This window comes from Orcinus orca, chromosome 16 (genome assembly GCF_937001465.1).
Source record: "Orcinus orca chromosome 16, mOrcOrc1.1, whole genome shotgun sequence".
Lineage (NCBI taxonomy): Eukaryota > Metazoa > Chordata > Mammalia > Artiodactyla > Delphinidae > Orcinus > Orcinus orca.
Window position 1 is genome coordinate 1406677 of NC_064574.1, and position 14147 is coordinate 1420823.

At 65.5% G+C, this 14147-nt stretch overlaps 1 protein-coding gene across 2 annotated transcripts; it reads left to right on the forward strand.

Moving 5' to 3' along the window:
- Nucleotides 1-1913: 1913 nt before the first annotated feature.
- Nucleotides 1914-10596, forward strand: EEF1A2 (eukaryotic translation elongation factor 1 alpha 2). 2 transcript variants are annotated; one of them, XM_004282355.2, is made up of 8 exons: nt 1914-2054; nt 3588-3809; nt 5376-5555; nt 6023-6319; nt 7169-7319; nt 8391-8647; nt 9290-9524; nt 10186-10596. In XM_004282355.2, the coding sequence occupies exons 2-8, from the start codon at nt 3666-3668 to the stop codon at nt 10311-10313; spliced, it is 1392 nt and encodes a 463-aa protein (XP_004282403.1). In that variant the 5' UTR covers nt 1914-2054; nt 3588-3665; the 3' UTR covers nt 10314-10596. The 2 variants fall into 2 exon arrangements, with proteins under 2 accessions (XP_004282403.1, XP_033266212.1); XM_033410321.2 differs by lacking the exon at nt 1914-2054 and adding an exon at nt 2074-2227.
- The last annotated feature ends 3551 nt before the right edge of the window (nt 10597-14147 follow it).

Consider the following 14147-nt stretch of genomic DNA (forward strand, 5'->3'; position numbering starts at 1 on the left):
AGGTCAGCGAGCAGGTCCTTGCGGGGGGACGCTGGCTTCCACTAGCAGCGGCCATTGCTCTGGGGAGCACGGCCTCCCAGCCCCTGGTGCGGGCAGCCCAGTGTGGTTTGGTTCCTGCCAGGCGACAGCAGCGGGTGAGCCCAGAGCAGAGAGGCGAGCCTCAGGCCTGTGCTTCAGGCCTCTGAGGCTTCCGGCAGCTGGAGATCCCTGGGGGAAGTTGGGGTGGCGTCCACAGGGACCCGGGCCTCCTGCCCCCTCGGTCCGTCCCATGCCAGCCTCCGTCAGTCACGGCATCTCCCAGATCCTGCCTAAGCTTCGGCAGAAGGGGACGCATTAAACAGAGGCCAGCTGGGCAGGGCGGGGGGGCCGTGCTTTCCGCACAGGCGTTTATTTTTAATTCCTGGCTCCTGTTTGATGGCATCAGCAGACGAGGAGGTGCCGGGTCACTTGCCAGCCCCTCTCGCCCGGTCTGTGGGCGGACACAGTGCCCGGTCTGTGGGTGGACACAGTGCCCAGTCTGCGGGCGGATACAGCGCCCGGTCTGTGGGCGGACACACTCCCCTCCCGGAGAGACCCTCCCCACGGGGCAGGGAGACCTGCTTGGCGCCCAACCACTGCCCCGGCCCATCTTTACTTCCTTACCTGCTGGGGGGTCCCACCTCTGGGGGTTCCCCGTGGGCACTGCCCCATCAGGAGGTGCTGATCCCTGGGCCTCTGCTCCCCCCACACACATTTTTTGAGACCCTGCCCCAACTTCTCCAAGACCCTGACCCTAACCTGAGTGTCCTCAGGCTCTGAGGCAGATGGAGACACGGCCATGGGGAGATGCGGTAATGGGTGAGCTGACAAGGTTGGAGGTCCCGGAAGAGGCCATGACCCTGGTCTTCACTAACCCATCCCCCCCCACCCCGAAACCCATTTTGGTCATTGCCCTGGTCTGCCCAGGATCCTCAGGGACATCGCACTTCCTACAGATCGAGGGGAGGCCTCAGGGCCACAGCCTGGGACTCTCTCTGGGAGTTGATTTCTTTCCTTGGCAAACTCTGCGTCCCTGGGAACCCGGCCTGTGTGTGCAGACCAGGGCAGCCCTCAAAGATTTCAGTGGGCTCTGGGGGCGGACTTCAAGTGTTCCCTGTACCAAAAGGGGCCCAGGGTGGAAAACAGTTCTTCCCAGGGCTTGGAGGGAGGGTGAGCTGACTGGATCTGCGGATGGAGCCTCAGGCCACTTGGCCGAGCTGAGGGGACCCTGGAGGCCACAGTTTCCGTGCCACACCACGGGGCCGGGGTGCAGAGCCTGGCTCTGGGGGCCTGCTGGGGCAAACCTGTGTGGCAGGCACATGGGGGGCAGGGGACTTGGAAAGAAGCAGATTCTGGGGTCCCACCAGGGGGCCTGCACCCCCTGGGTCACCCCGGAGAGATGCCTCAGAACACAGCACCACGTAAATCAGGTGCCGGCAGGACAGCCGCCCAGACGCCGACCTCAGCCACCCCCCAGGCCTGCCCTGCTCCTCCCCTGCCCCCACCGGCCCCATCCTCGCGGACTGGCCCTTCCCTGGGACCTCCTTTTGGATCCAAATGTCTTTTTGTGCTCGGCGCGGCGCTGCTCTCCCCTCGCGTGCCCGAGCCTGGCGTTTCAGCCTTGCGGTATCTGCCCTCTGCCGCTAGCTGTTTCTCTCCAGGCCTCTCTCCATCTCTGCGCCTCCCTCCTTTCGGCTCCCTCTCCGCATCCGGCTCTCGCCGCCCCCGCCTGTTTGGCTCTCCCCGCCCGCGCTCCCTCCGGGTGCGTCTCGTCTCCGCCTTTGTAGCTCCCTCCCTCGCCACATGCTCCTCTCGCGTCCCTGTCGCGCTCGCGTGCGCCCGCGGGCCCGCTGTCCCTGCATCCCTGCATCCCTCGCATCCCCGCCCCCGGCCCCGCCCGCGCCGGTGCCGCATTGCCGTACTGCAGGGGTGCAGTGCACTGCGCCTGCTCCGTCAATAGGTGGACCCCCCTCCTGGAGAGATAAAACCGCCGGCGCCGGCGCCGCCAGTCCCTCTGGCTGAGACCTCGGCTCCGGGTAAGGACGCTGGGCCTCCGGGTCCCCACCCCCGCCCCCAGCTTTCCGAAGAGGGTCCCTTCCCCGGGGACCAGTCCCAGGGGCAGAGACTGGTCGGCCCGGCGCCTGGCGAGGCTGCGCTGCTCCCCGAGGAGATCGGCTGCCCGCCCGGGGACTCCGGACCCAGCACCGGGGTCAGTCCCCCGGGCGGCCCTGGGTGGGGTGGGGGCACCGCGGTAGCGCTTGTTTACGGGGCTGCCGCGGCGGGGCCGAGTCTCCTGGGCGGTGGCGATCAACCTGCAGCCGTGACCTTGGGATCGCCGTGGGGGGGGCCCTGTGGGGTTCGGGAAGGGTCGTCAGCGCTGGGGGCTGGTGAGGGTGGGCGCTGGGGGTGCCCCCCCGACGTAGAGGGGGAGGGGAGGCTGTGAGACCTGAGGGGTCCTTGCCACCCCGCCTCCGCCCGGGCAGGCGGTGTCCGCACCCAGGGGTCCGCACCCTGGGGTGCGCCGCTTTCTCCCGCTTTCCCTTCCCCAGCCACCTGCCCCCCCCCACGGGTTGCCTAGGTTTCTCCATTGACCTCCAGGATGAGGCAGGGGCTGTGACCCTGTGACCAGAGGGAAGGGGGAGGGCATGGCCCTCTGCCCCCACCAGGCTGAGGGCATCTCTGTCTGGCATCTGCTGAGCATGGCTGCTGGGGCCAGATTCTCCCTGCTCTGGACACAGCAGGGACCCCCACCTCCCTGCCCTACTGCCTGCCCACGTCCAGACCCCAGGCAGGGCCCGAGCTGGACACAGCAGGGACCCCCACCTCCCTGCCCTACTGTCTGCCCCCGTCCAGACCCCGGGGAGGGCCCGAGCTGGACACAGCAGGGACCCCCACCTCCCTGCCCTAGTGCCTGCCCCCGTCCAGACCCCTGGGAGGGCCCGAGCTGGACACAGCAGGGACCCCCACCTCCCTGCCCTACTGCCTGCCCCCGTCCAGACCCCGGGGGGGGGCCCGAGCTATTCTGGGTCCCTGATCTGGGCACCGCATCGCCCTGCTTGAGCTCTGGGCCAGGCGTCTCCCCGGTGCCAGCCTTCCGGGCAGGGATGAGGGGAAGATGGTGCTGTCCCTGCTCGAGGAGGGGAGTGGGAAGCACTGACCGTCTCTCCACCGTGGCAGCTCTGCGGGGCGGGGGGTGGGGGCTGGGATCGGGTGGGCGCGGTGTCCCAGCCCAAGGCCGGGGCCAGGGCACTGGAGAGCGGGGCAGGGTGACTCATCACCGGCTCCTGACTGGTCACGGGGCTCGCCAGGCTGGTGTTCCTCGGTGTCTCCGGATGGGGTTAGCCTCTCAGGGTGGGGGGGCTGTGTAGGCACAGCACTCAGACGTGTGCGGCTACTGGACTGTTTGGGCTTTTGCCCCCGGGCTCTGCTCAGCTAAACACGGAGACCTGGCTCCGGCCTTGGGGGCCCGGACTGTGCTCAGGGTGTGCTCCCAACCTGTGCAGGGCAGGGCTTTGCTGGGCTTCTCTCTGAGGCCCCCCATCACCTTTGCTCCCCACCTCGACCCACAGAGTCACTGCTCAGCGTGCCCCTCGCCCTGAGCCAGAACACCCCAGGTCGCACCAGCCCCTCCCCACACCCCGGGCAGGATGGGCAAGGAGAAGACCCACATCAACATCGTGGTCATCGGCCACGTGGACTCAGGCAAGTCCACCACGACCGGCCACCTCATCTACAAATGCGGGGGCATCGACAAGAGGACCATCGAGAAGTTTGAAAAGGAGGCGGCCGAGGTGAGCCCTGAGGGGGGCTCCCACCTTCGCCTCCACTGTGAGGTTGGGTTCTCACAGGGCAGCCGGGCTGATGCTTCCCTGACCCCGGGGCACATAGCTCAGATGAACTCCTCTGGGGCAAGAGGGGCGTGAGCCCCAAGGACCCCACGTGGGAGATGTGTGTGTCGCAGCATCCGGATGGGAAAGGCATGGGGGCAGCTGGGGGAGCCTCTCTCTGAGGAGGTGCCTGGTCGGGGGGAGGTGGGATGACCTGCCGGACCAGACCCCGGCGGGAGAGGGGCTGGAGGTGCATTTCTCCCAGGATAGGTCACTGTCTCTGAGCCCCCAGGGTTGGGTTCCTGTGTCCCCGGGGCTGAGGTCTGGGGCTGGAGGTGGCGCTGTCCTCGCTTGTCCCGGGGCTGGGCCAGGACTCAGAGCGGCTATTAATAGCTGATTGATGGGCACCCAGCCCATCAGCTCCATTTTCTCCTGCCGGCCTGGGGCAGGCTGCCTGTCCAGGGTAGCGCCCTTTTTTTGGGGGAGTCTTTGTCACCTGGCGAGGAGGAGAGGGGCCCTGATGGCTGACCCCCCATTTCTCGAAGCTGATCCTCTCAAGCGTCCGAGACCCACGGGTGGGAAGTGTCCATGGAGTGGGGTCTGCTCTCTGTGCCTCCTACCTCCACCCCTGAGCTCTGGGGGAAGCTCCTGTTGGGGAGCTGTGAGGGGTCTCAGCTGGATGGCCGGTGCCAGGGCTCAGGAGGGGCAGCTGCTGGCCTGGGCTGCGGGGATGCTCCTGGGCCCCAAAGCTGTGTCTCTTCTTCCCTGCGGGGCTGGTGTTGAGGGGCGCTGAGGGTGTTCGCAGGGCGTCTGGTTCGGGTCTAGCTGGACCCTGGCTGGGCAGCCTCCCTGGAGGGCAGAGCCCTGTCCGTGCATGGCCCTGGCAGGGAGCTTTGACCAGCTGGGCAGTGACCACAGCTGCCACCCTGACCGCAGCCCTGACCCTGGGCATGGGGGTCTCACTGGGCACTTGGCACAGGTGTTGGGAGAGGGCGGCCCGGCCTCGCTTTCCCTGGTCAGGTGGGGCGGGGAGTGGAGGAGGAGCCTCAGAGCCACTGGGGAGCTTCAGCGGCTGTGGAAAGAACTGGAAAGCCAGGCCCTTCCTTACCACCTCATCTGATTTCTTTCTTTCTTTTTCCCTAAAAAAAAAAAAACCAGAGGGGCTTTTTGGTTGGACAGCCTGAAGCCTAGCGGGGTCATCAGCTGACACAGGGATCTGGGGGGTGTGGTGGGGGGGACCCTGGCTTCAGATAAAGGGAAGCCCTCAGCCAGGGGAGGGCTTGAAACCAGGGCGGCTCTCAGGCTGCTCCCAGGCCCTTGCGCCCCCTGCTGGTGGAGCCCGTTTAGGCGGCAGGAGGCCGGCCGGGGCAGGGCATGGATGAGGTCCTGGTGTCCCCGGTTCCGGAGGTGGGTCCAGAGCCCCAGGGTTCCAGCAGTAGCGAGGGGTCTCTCTGCTGTGACATGCTGCTCCCGCGCCCCAGGGGGACCCGAGTCCCGGTCCCGTCCTGAACCACGTCCCCACCCCTCCAGATGGGGAAGGGCTCCTTCAAGTACGCCTGGGTGCTGGACAAGCTGAAAGCCGAGCGGGAGCGCGGCATCACCATCGACATCTCCCTCTGGAAATTCGAGACCACCAAGTACTACATCACCATCATCGACGCCCCGGGCCACCGCGACTTCATCAAGAACATGATCACAGGCACATCCCAGGTGGGCGGGGCCTCGGGGGCCTGGGGGACGGGAGGTGGGGCGGGGGCACCGTTCAGGAGAGCCTGGGGCGCCTTGGAATCGGTGAGCGGTAGCTGGGTCTCCTCTGCTTCCTCGCCAGGGCATGAGACCCCTCACCTTTGTCACCACGCGCCCCCCCAAAGAACTAAGTGTCCTGGCATCTCAGCCTGGCAAGGGTGCCTGTAAGGACAGCCAGCCACTGTCAGGGCCGCCTTCACAGGAGACACAGAGGCCAGAATGGGGACATGGAAATGTGGGCAGAAATGCCCCCGGACAGTCCGACATTGCCAGGGCATTCACACAGACAGACAGACAGACACTGCCCCTAAGGTTGGGACCCCCAGGTTCCATGCCCAGGTGATGGCCCAGGCCCCTGTCTGCTGCCCAGAGGGGCCTGGGCTTGGGTGCTGGGCGAGGTCTGGGCTCACCTTACCCGACCTGCCGGGCAGGCGGACTGCGCCGTGTTAATCGTAGCGGCGGGAGTGGGCGAGTTTGAGGCGGGCATCTCCAAGAACGGGCAGACCCGGGAGCACGCACTGCTGGCCTACACGCTGGGCGTGAAGCAGCTTATCGTGGGGGTCAACAAGATGGACTCCACGGAGCCCGCCTACAGCGAGAAGCGCTACGACGAGATCGTCAAGGAGGTCAGCGCCTATATCAAGAAGATCGGCTACAACCCAGCCACCGTGCCCTTCGTGCCCATCTCGGGCTGGCACGGCGACAACATGCTGGAACCCTCGCCCAACGTGAGTGCCCAGCAGCGGTGGGGCTGCTCAGACCTCCCCCTGAGGGCCCTGGGTCAGGGCGGGCACAGACAGCCAGCAGGAGGAAGTGCGGTACCAGCCCCCTGTGGGTGTCCGCGCTGCTGGAAGCCCCAGACTCCTTGGGGGCCGGACGCTCTGCCCTCAGCTCAGCCTCCCTGTGAGGCTGGCAGAAGCCACTGCAGCCCCTTCTCTGGCCAGGGACACGCCCCCCTCGCCCCCCAGGCTGACACTGCGGGGGCAGCGGCTGCTGGGGCCCAGGCCCACTTGCCCCGTCTCTGTCTCCAGAGATCTGCGTGGCAGGGTTGCATCTCCCCCAGGGGCCAAGGCCACGGGGCCTCCCAGGCCCCTCCCCGAGGTCCAGGGCAGGCCGGGACAGCAAAGGGCTGAGGGCTGGCTCTCTGGGGCCAGCTGGGAAGCTGGCGGCTCTGGCAGCCCATGTCCTGGGGACTCTGACTCGGCAGGAGGTGATGAGTGGGACCTGGTTGTTTTGAATTTTTGGAGCCCGAGACCAAGTGCCTCACCCGGTCAAGCCAGAGGCCACCCCTGGCCCAGCAGGGGTCACTAGTCCTGGCCAGGCTGCAGCTGCCCACACTGAGGGCGGTGGGCATGGGGGGTATCTCAGGAGAGCCAGGGGAAACTCAGCCCTGCACCTGTGGTTGGGGGCCGCCCCTTCTGGCCGGGCTGCCGGCTTGTATGCCGTGGATCGAGCTCCCCTCGTGGGGTCTCACGTAGGGAGGGGTGAGCCAACCGTGGGCCCGGAGGCCACGGCTGTGGGGTGGGTGGCACGGGGGCACGTGGGCTCTAGGACGGTGCTTTCTTCCTCCTGCGCAGATGCCGTGGTTCAAGGGCTGGAAAGTGGAGCGGAAGGAAGGGAACGCCAGTGGCGTGTCCCTGCTGGAGGCCCTGGACACCATCCTGCCCCCCACACGCCCCACAGACAAGCCCCTGCGCCTGCCGCTGCAGGATGTGTACAAGATCGGCGGTGAGTGAGGGCTCCGTGGCCACCGCCCGCTGCAGCACCCACCCTGCAGCCTGGCCAGCTCTGCCCTCAGACCCCCTCCTGAGAATGGGCCCCTGACCAGGAGCATCCGGGCCGGGTTATTTCAGCCCCTTCCCCCATGCTGCACACTTTCCGGGGGGCCACCCATCCACCCATCTCCATCCATGCATCTATCTGTCCATCTATCCACCCCCACCCCCGACCCATCTATTATCCATTTCTTCATCAGTCCATTTATCCACCCACCTCCCCCCGCCCGTCCATCAGTCTGTCCCGAGTTAGCCAGGGTCTTCCTCCCTCCAGATAAGTGCCCAGCCCTATACCAGGAGCTGGTGGCACAGGGAGAGTCGCATATTACTCTCCACTTGGAGATTCCTGTCTTGTGGGAGACACGATCCACTCCAGGAGTGAGAAAAGCTGGTCATGAAATGATATAGAACCATAAACAAGTGTGAGGCCCACGAGGGGGCAGCGATGGGGGACTCCCAGCCAGGAGGCTGTGGCAGAGATGCAGGGGCTGTGTGCAGGATGGGGGTGTCACTCACCCAGCACAGAGAACAGCCACCAGCCTCAGCCTCCGCAATGCCACACGAGCCTCTGTCACAGCCAGGGAGACCGGCTGAAGTCCCCACCGCCCCCGTCCCCCACTCTGGGGAGCACCAGACCCCCACTGGGCAGCCACACAGTATCAGCAGATCCTGAGAAGTGCAGGGGCACCCACGCCCCTTTGGGAGTGACCCTCAGGACAGCAGCGCCAGCGCCAGGCGGGCCACCTTGGGTGGGCTGGTCCTCAATCCGCTCAGGGCTTCTGCCTCACAGGGTGGGACCCCTCCTTGCCCATTCTCCCTGTGCTCTGGGAACTCTCTTCCTCAGTCCCTTCTTCCGCTGGCGGGGCGCGGAAGCCTCCACTTCTGTCTGAATGCCTCAGCGCCCGCCTTGCCCGGGGTCTCCCTGTCCCCTCCCTCCCGCCACGTGGCCACCCCCCACCGGCCAGGGAGGACAGGGCACCCCTGACGCCAGCCTGCCCTCACGGCCCCCTTCCTCTCGGCCCAGGCATTGGCACTGTGCCCGTGGGCCGAGTGGAGACGGGCATCCTCCGGCCGGGCATGGTGGTGACCTTTGCGCCTGTGAACATCACCACGGAGGTGAAGTCAGTGGAGATGCACCACGAGGCGCTGAGCGAGGCCCTGCCCGGGGACAACGTAGGCTTTAACGTGAAGAACGTGTCGGTCAAGGACATCCGCAGGGGCAATGTGTGCGGGGACAGCAAGTCCGACCCACCCCAGGAGGCCGCCCAGTTCACGTCCCAGGTGGGCAGCCCGGTGGCCGGCAGGGCCCCCCCCCCAGTACCAGGGCTGTCCTCAGGTGAGGGGGCTGCCTGGCGCTGGGGAGGACTGAGACCCCCGCTTCGCAGAGTGGGCCACTGAGGCCGGGAAGGGCTGAAGCCGGCCGAGGGCGCAGGTGGGAAGAGCAGGCGGGGTGCACCCCAGCCTCGGTGCTCCTGGCCTCACTGAGGTCCCCCTTTGGTCCTGAAAACGCTTTTATCAGTTTATTGCCTGGGACGGGCCTGTGATACTTAATTCTCCACATTTGCACTGTGTCCTCTTCGGTCACCTCTTTATGTGACTAGGACTTTTTAAATTGGCTTTACTGAGATACAATTGAAATATGATAATCTAAGTCCTGTCTTGTCATCCCCCGTCCTTGCTCTGGCCGCTGGCCCTTTCACACCGTGCCCTCGTCGTTGTTTATCTCTTGTGGCTTTTTAGATGCTTGAAGAGGACCTCGGGGTCCAGGTCCGGGGGCCTGGGTCCCCCCTAGACTGACCTTCCTCCATGGTCGGCACTCTGGGCCCCAGGGACCTGGGGGTGGGCGGAGCCTCCTCCAGCTCTGTGCCCTCCCCCTGTGCCCACCTGCGTGTGCCTGATGGCCTCATGCACCTCTGTCCACAGGTCATCATTCTGAACCACCCTGGGCAGATCAGCGCTGGCTACTCGCCGGTCATTGACTGCCACACAGCCCACATCGCCTGCAAGTTTGCTGAGCTGAAGGAGAAGATTGACCGGCGCTCTGGAAAGAAGTTGGAGGACAACCCCAAGTCCCTGAAGTCCGGCGATGCGGCCATCGTGGAGATGGTCCCAGGGAAGCCCATGTGTGTGGAGAGCTTCTCCCAGTACCCACCTCTCGGTGAGCTGGGGGGTGAGGGAGGGGCAGCCCCGCGGTGGTGGCCAATCCAGGCCAAGGGCAGAGGACCACTGTGGGGGTGGGGTGGACAGAAGGTCCTGCACTTTTGCGCTGCAGCTTAGAGCCTAGCAGGTGGCCCCCGGCCTTGGTCTTTGTCTCATGGAGCACAGGTGGCCCCACTGGGTGGGCCTGGGATGGTATCCTGCTCTGCAGACTCACCCAAGGCCCACAGCTGGTCTGGTGGCAGAGTTAGGACTGGCCGCCTGCCTCCAGCTGGCCGGCCGCACAGATACCCCAAGGACGACCCACAGACCTATATCAGAGAGCTGCCTTATGCAAGGCTGCTGGCCATCTTCAAGATAGCTGAAAGGGTGTGCTGTACTCCGCGCCAGCCTGCCCTAAGTACTGTCCACATACCATTTAATTCCCACAACGATGGCTTGGCGGAGTCCTATGTGTGTTATTCCTGCCACCTAAGGAGACAGGAGCCTCGTACTCCACTGCCCCGCCCCCCCCCCCCCCCCCCCCCCCCGAAACAGGCGCAGAGAGCTCGGTGCCCAGCGCTAGGGTCCCGCCCCAGGGCCTGGGGCTGGGGAGGATGCTGGGGGCGCGAGTGCGCCTGCGCGCTGTATCCCGGCCCGCGCCTCACGCCCCCTCCCCGCAGGCCGCTTCGCCGTGCGCGACATGCGGCAGACGGTGGCCGTGGGCGTCATCAAGAATGTGGAGAAGAAGAGTGGCGGCGCCGGTAAGGTCACCAAATCGGCGCAGAAGGCGCAGAAGGCGGGCAAGTGAAGCGCGGGCGCCCGCGGCGCGACCCTCCCCGGCGGCGCCGCGCCCCGCCCCCGCCCCTACCCCCGGCCCCGCTCCCGGCGCGGTCCCGGCGCCCCGCCCCCTGGCCAGGCGCATGTCTGCACCTCCGCTTGTAAGAGGCTCTCCGTCAGCGACTGGATGCTCGCCATCAAGGTCCAGTGGAAGTTCTTTAAGAGGAAAAGCGCCCCCGCCGCCGCCCCGGCTTCCGTGTCCAGCCTTTGCCACGCTCAGTGCCCGTTTTACCAATAAACTGAGCGACCCCGGAGCCGTGTGCGCCTGCTGTTGGGGGGTGGGCGGCTCGCCCTGCGGGAGGGCGCTCGTTAGGACCCCTCCTGGCCCCCCACCAAGTTGCCAGCCCTGTCCCACCTGGCGTCCCGCCCAGCACCCACCACCCCTGTGGGCGACCTGGCCAGGTGTCCACCTGTGCTACCCAGGGGGACGGTGGGGCACTGGATCCAGAGTCCAGCTGGTGAGGGGGCTTTGGCGTTCCCCCAGTGGGGGCACCCAGGACAAAGAATGAGTCACTTTGGATCCGCAGAAGCGGGGTTGAACGTGTTGGGGGTCTCTCTGAGAATGGGATGAACTGAGGGCTCCTCCCCCACGAGTGACTGTCACACACACATTGTTGTTCACCCGGGTTTTCAAGCTCCCACTCTCTAGGAAGCCCACTCTTAACGCCCCCAACTCCCAGCCCTAGGCTGGTCACTTGTGGCTGGACTCAGCGCCACTGCCGTCCTGCTCCTCAGTGGGGCCCCCGGCACAGCCAGGAACCCCAGCCCCTGGAACCCCAGAACAAGCCCTGACCTTGGTCAGCAAGCACAGTGGAGGGGGGAGGGAGGGCTTGCTGCCCAGCTCTCCCTGCTGCCAGAAAGCAGCGCCTAGCCCGAGCCGGGTGTTGGTGCTGCAGATGGAGCTCAGGGCGGGGCTGAGCGGATCCCTGACTGCGGGCGCAGTGCAGACTTGCCCGCCTGCAGCGGGAACTGGGCTGTGGGGCGTCCCCTCCAGGGTGAGCAGCAGGCCAACCACAGGGTCCCCTAGTGTATGAGTCCCCTGGGGCTGCAGCAACAAATGGGCCTCAAGCTGGAAGCTTAAAACGACAGAAATGGACCCTCCCGCAGTCCAGTACCCCTGGGACAAGATCCAGCGTGGGCAGGGCCCGCTCCCTCCAGAGGCTGTGGGGGAGGGTCCGGTCTGTGCCTCTTGCAGCTCCTGGTGGCTGCCGGAGTCCCTTGGCTTGTGGCCACAGGCCCCCAGTCTCTGCCTCCATGGTCACGTGGTCTCCTCTCCTCTGGGTCAAATCTCCCCTGCCAACCGCTTATAAGGGAGTCACTGAAGACCCCCCTGGGTACCCCAGGGTCATCTCCGCTCAAGACCCTTGATTCAGTCACCTCTGCAAAACACTGTCTTGACACTTGTCACATCACAGGTTCCAGGGCCTGAGGCCTGAACTCTCTGGGAGCATGTCCAGCCCGCCACCCTGGGTGGTGATGGGAATTATGCCACCGAGTGAGGGGCCGGCCCGGACAGATGGGTGCTGGGGTTCAGGGGTGTCCACGGAGGGACGGTGGTGTCTCCCCGCCCAGTCCCAAAGTGGGGATGGGCCCCTGGAGGGCGCATGAAGGGAGAGTAGGACAAGAAGAAGGGCACCAGGCTAGCCAAGCCAGTGTGGACTGGGACCCACCTCCCCGGTGCTGGCGGCCTGTGGACCCCCGTGCGCAGGGTCTGGGCCGACCCTCAGAGGCCTCAAAGGAAGGCAGCTCGAGTAGGCGAACAGAGACACAGAACCCCAGGCAGATCTGGATTCAGAGAAACAGTGGATACTTTTGAACATAAATATGTCCCATGCACTATGTACATTGAGAAAGTATTTACTGCTTACCTGAGATTCACGCTTGTTGGTGCGTTTTATCTGGTGGCCCTACCCAAGGAAACTGGGTGCCCCCTGCCACTCTTCTGAGCTGCGGCTCGTCCTGGGCCCCCGGGCCAACCTGCGGCGACCCTGCCAGCTGTCTGTCCCAGGAAGCTGTCCTCTTACACTTGGCCCAGTTAGAATTGGGGTCAAGCCAGAGAAACCTGTCAGCATGAGACAGGGTAAGAATGAATCCAGCCCCGGCTGGGGTCAAAGGAAGCCCCCCAGCGTGGCCCCTGAGGGGACCCTCACCCTCTGGTCCAAGCGGCTGTTGTGGTCCAGATGCCAAGGGTGGGGGGATTTCAGCCATACTTCCCGCCCCCTGCAGGTGAGTGTGTTCCTGGGGTGGGGGACACAGATCATTCCAGGCTCATGGACTCTCAGGGCAGTGTGAGGACAGAGGTGGGAGCACTTCTCCACTCCCACCGGAGTCTGAGGAAGATGGGGGTCCCCGCCACGGTGGAGGGTGGGGCTTCTCAGAGGGTCTCGGAGGGGGCCTTGGGCCACCTTCGGGGATGGAGTGATTAAGGCAGCCCCTGGAAGGTGCAGCTCCTAGTCTGTTGCCTGGCAGGGCACTGGACCTCTCTGCATCCCTGTGCCTTGATCAGGGTGGGGTTCCCCAGGGCAGAGGAAGAGAAATCCGGACCTCACTCTCGGGGACATGCAGTACCGCAGGTGTCCACGTGGGGGCAGCACATGCAGCACCTCTCCCAGGATTTTTCTGCTGACCTGGGGGGGGGGGGCTCCCCCACCAGCAGCCCCCTGCAGAGCTGGGGTGGGCAGGGACCTGGGTCTCTGGGCTGTTCCGGGAGCCAAACACACTCAGCGGGAGGGGCTTCAGGGGGAGGGTGGGCACTGGCCACACCTCGGGACTGGCAGTGGGAGGGGAGGGCTGGGTGAGATGGCAGAGGCCCAGCGTCACACTCTGGGTGTCGGTTCTCAAACCCTCGCAGGGTCAGACACCACTGAGGTGGTAGCCATAGACTTGGTGCACCGGAAAGGAAAGCAGAAATATTTAAAACTCAAGGTCACACAGCGCAGTCGTCACACATCGCATGGCTCTGAAAACCCCACTGTGCGAGGGGGGACGGGCGGAACAAAGCCAAGGCCTTGGCGTTACTGGGAGAACAGTCTGATCTTGAGGGCCTTCTGGAGGGCTCTCGGTCCCCGGGGTGCCTGGACCTAAGTCTGAGAGCCTCTGATCTGGGCAGTAGTGCAGGCGGTGAGGGCGCTGGTTCCTGCCCCGCTCCACCCACCGCCAGCGGGACAAAGCAGATGGTGGGTGGAGGAACCCCCTGCGGTCAGGTGCTCGCAGGGCTTGCGCAGCTGCCTCCTGGCCCGCCTCCGCTGCAGTCCAGCTCCCGGCACGGCCATCGGAGTGCGGGCTGAGGCTGCGCGGTGAGCGGAGGGCGTGGGGGCCCCTCCCTTTGGTCTGGTGGTGGGTGGGGCAGGGAAGCAGGGTAGGGGGCAGGGTCCACTGGGCCTTGGCGTCGGGGCGTCAGCTTCAGAGGCGGAGGGTGGGTGGACAGGGTGGGTGGTACCACAACCCGGACAGGGCACCCTGGGGTGCAGGCGGGGGTACAGCCTCAGGGCCAGGACCCGAGCGGGGGGCACAGACCAGCGCTCACACTGGGCTTGGATGCCTGGGCTGCCGCGCAGGACGTGAGGGCCACAGGGCTGGTGCCGGAGCCCAGGCTGGGCGATTGCCCCCTGAACCTGAGGCCCGGGGCTGGGTCTTCCACCCTCTGCTGAGCTGGGGAATAACTGAAAGCAAGATCTGCCAGGACCCAAGTGGCAGCTTCAATCTGCACTTTGGGTACCTCCGAAAAATTCATGGGTCCTCGGGGTTGCAGGGTCCTGCTGAGCCGGCCAGATCGAGTCTGTCTCCTGCCCTCGTCTCCCCAGGG

Bases quoted from the DNA above. Each gene is read 5' to 3' on its own strand.
- EEF1A2 (XM_004282355.2), top strand. From the start codon at position 3,666: ATGGGCAAGGAGAAGACCCACATCAACATCGTGGTCATCGGCCACGTG. The intron at 6,320-7,168 runs GTGAGTGCCCAG...CCTCCTGCGCAG, and splicing joins TGCTGGAACCCTCGCCCAAC to ATGCCGTGGTTCAAGGGCTG. The intron at 8,648-9,289 runs GTGGGCAGCCCG...CTCTGTCCACAG, and splicing joins CCGCCCAGTTCACGTCCCAG to GTCATCATTCTGAACCACCC.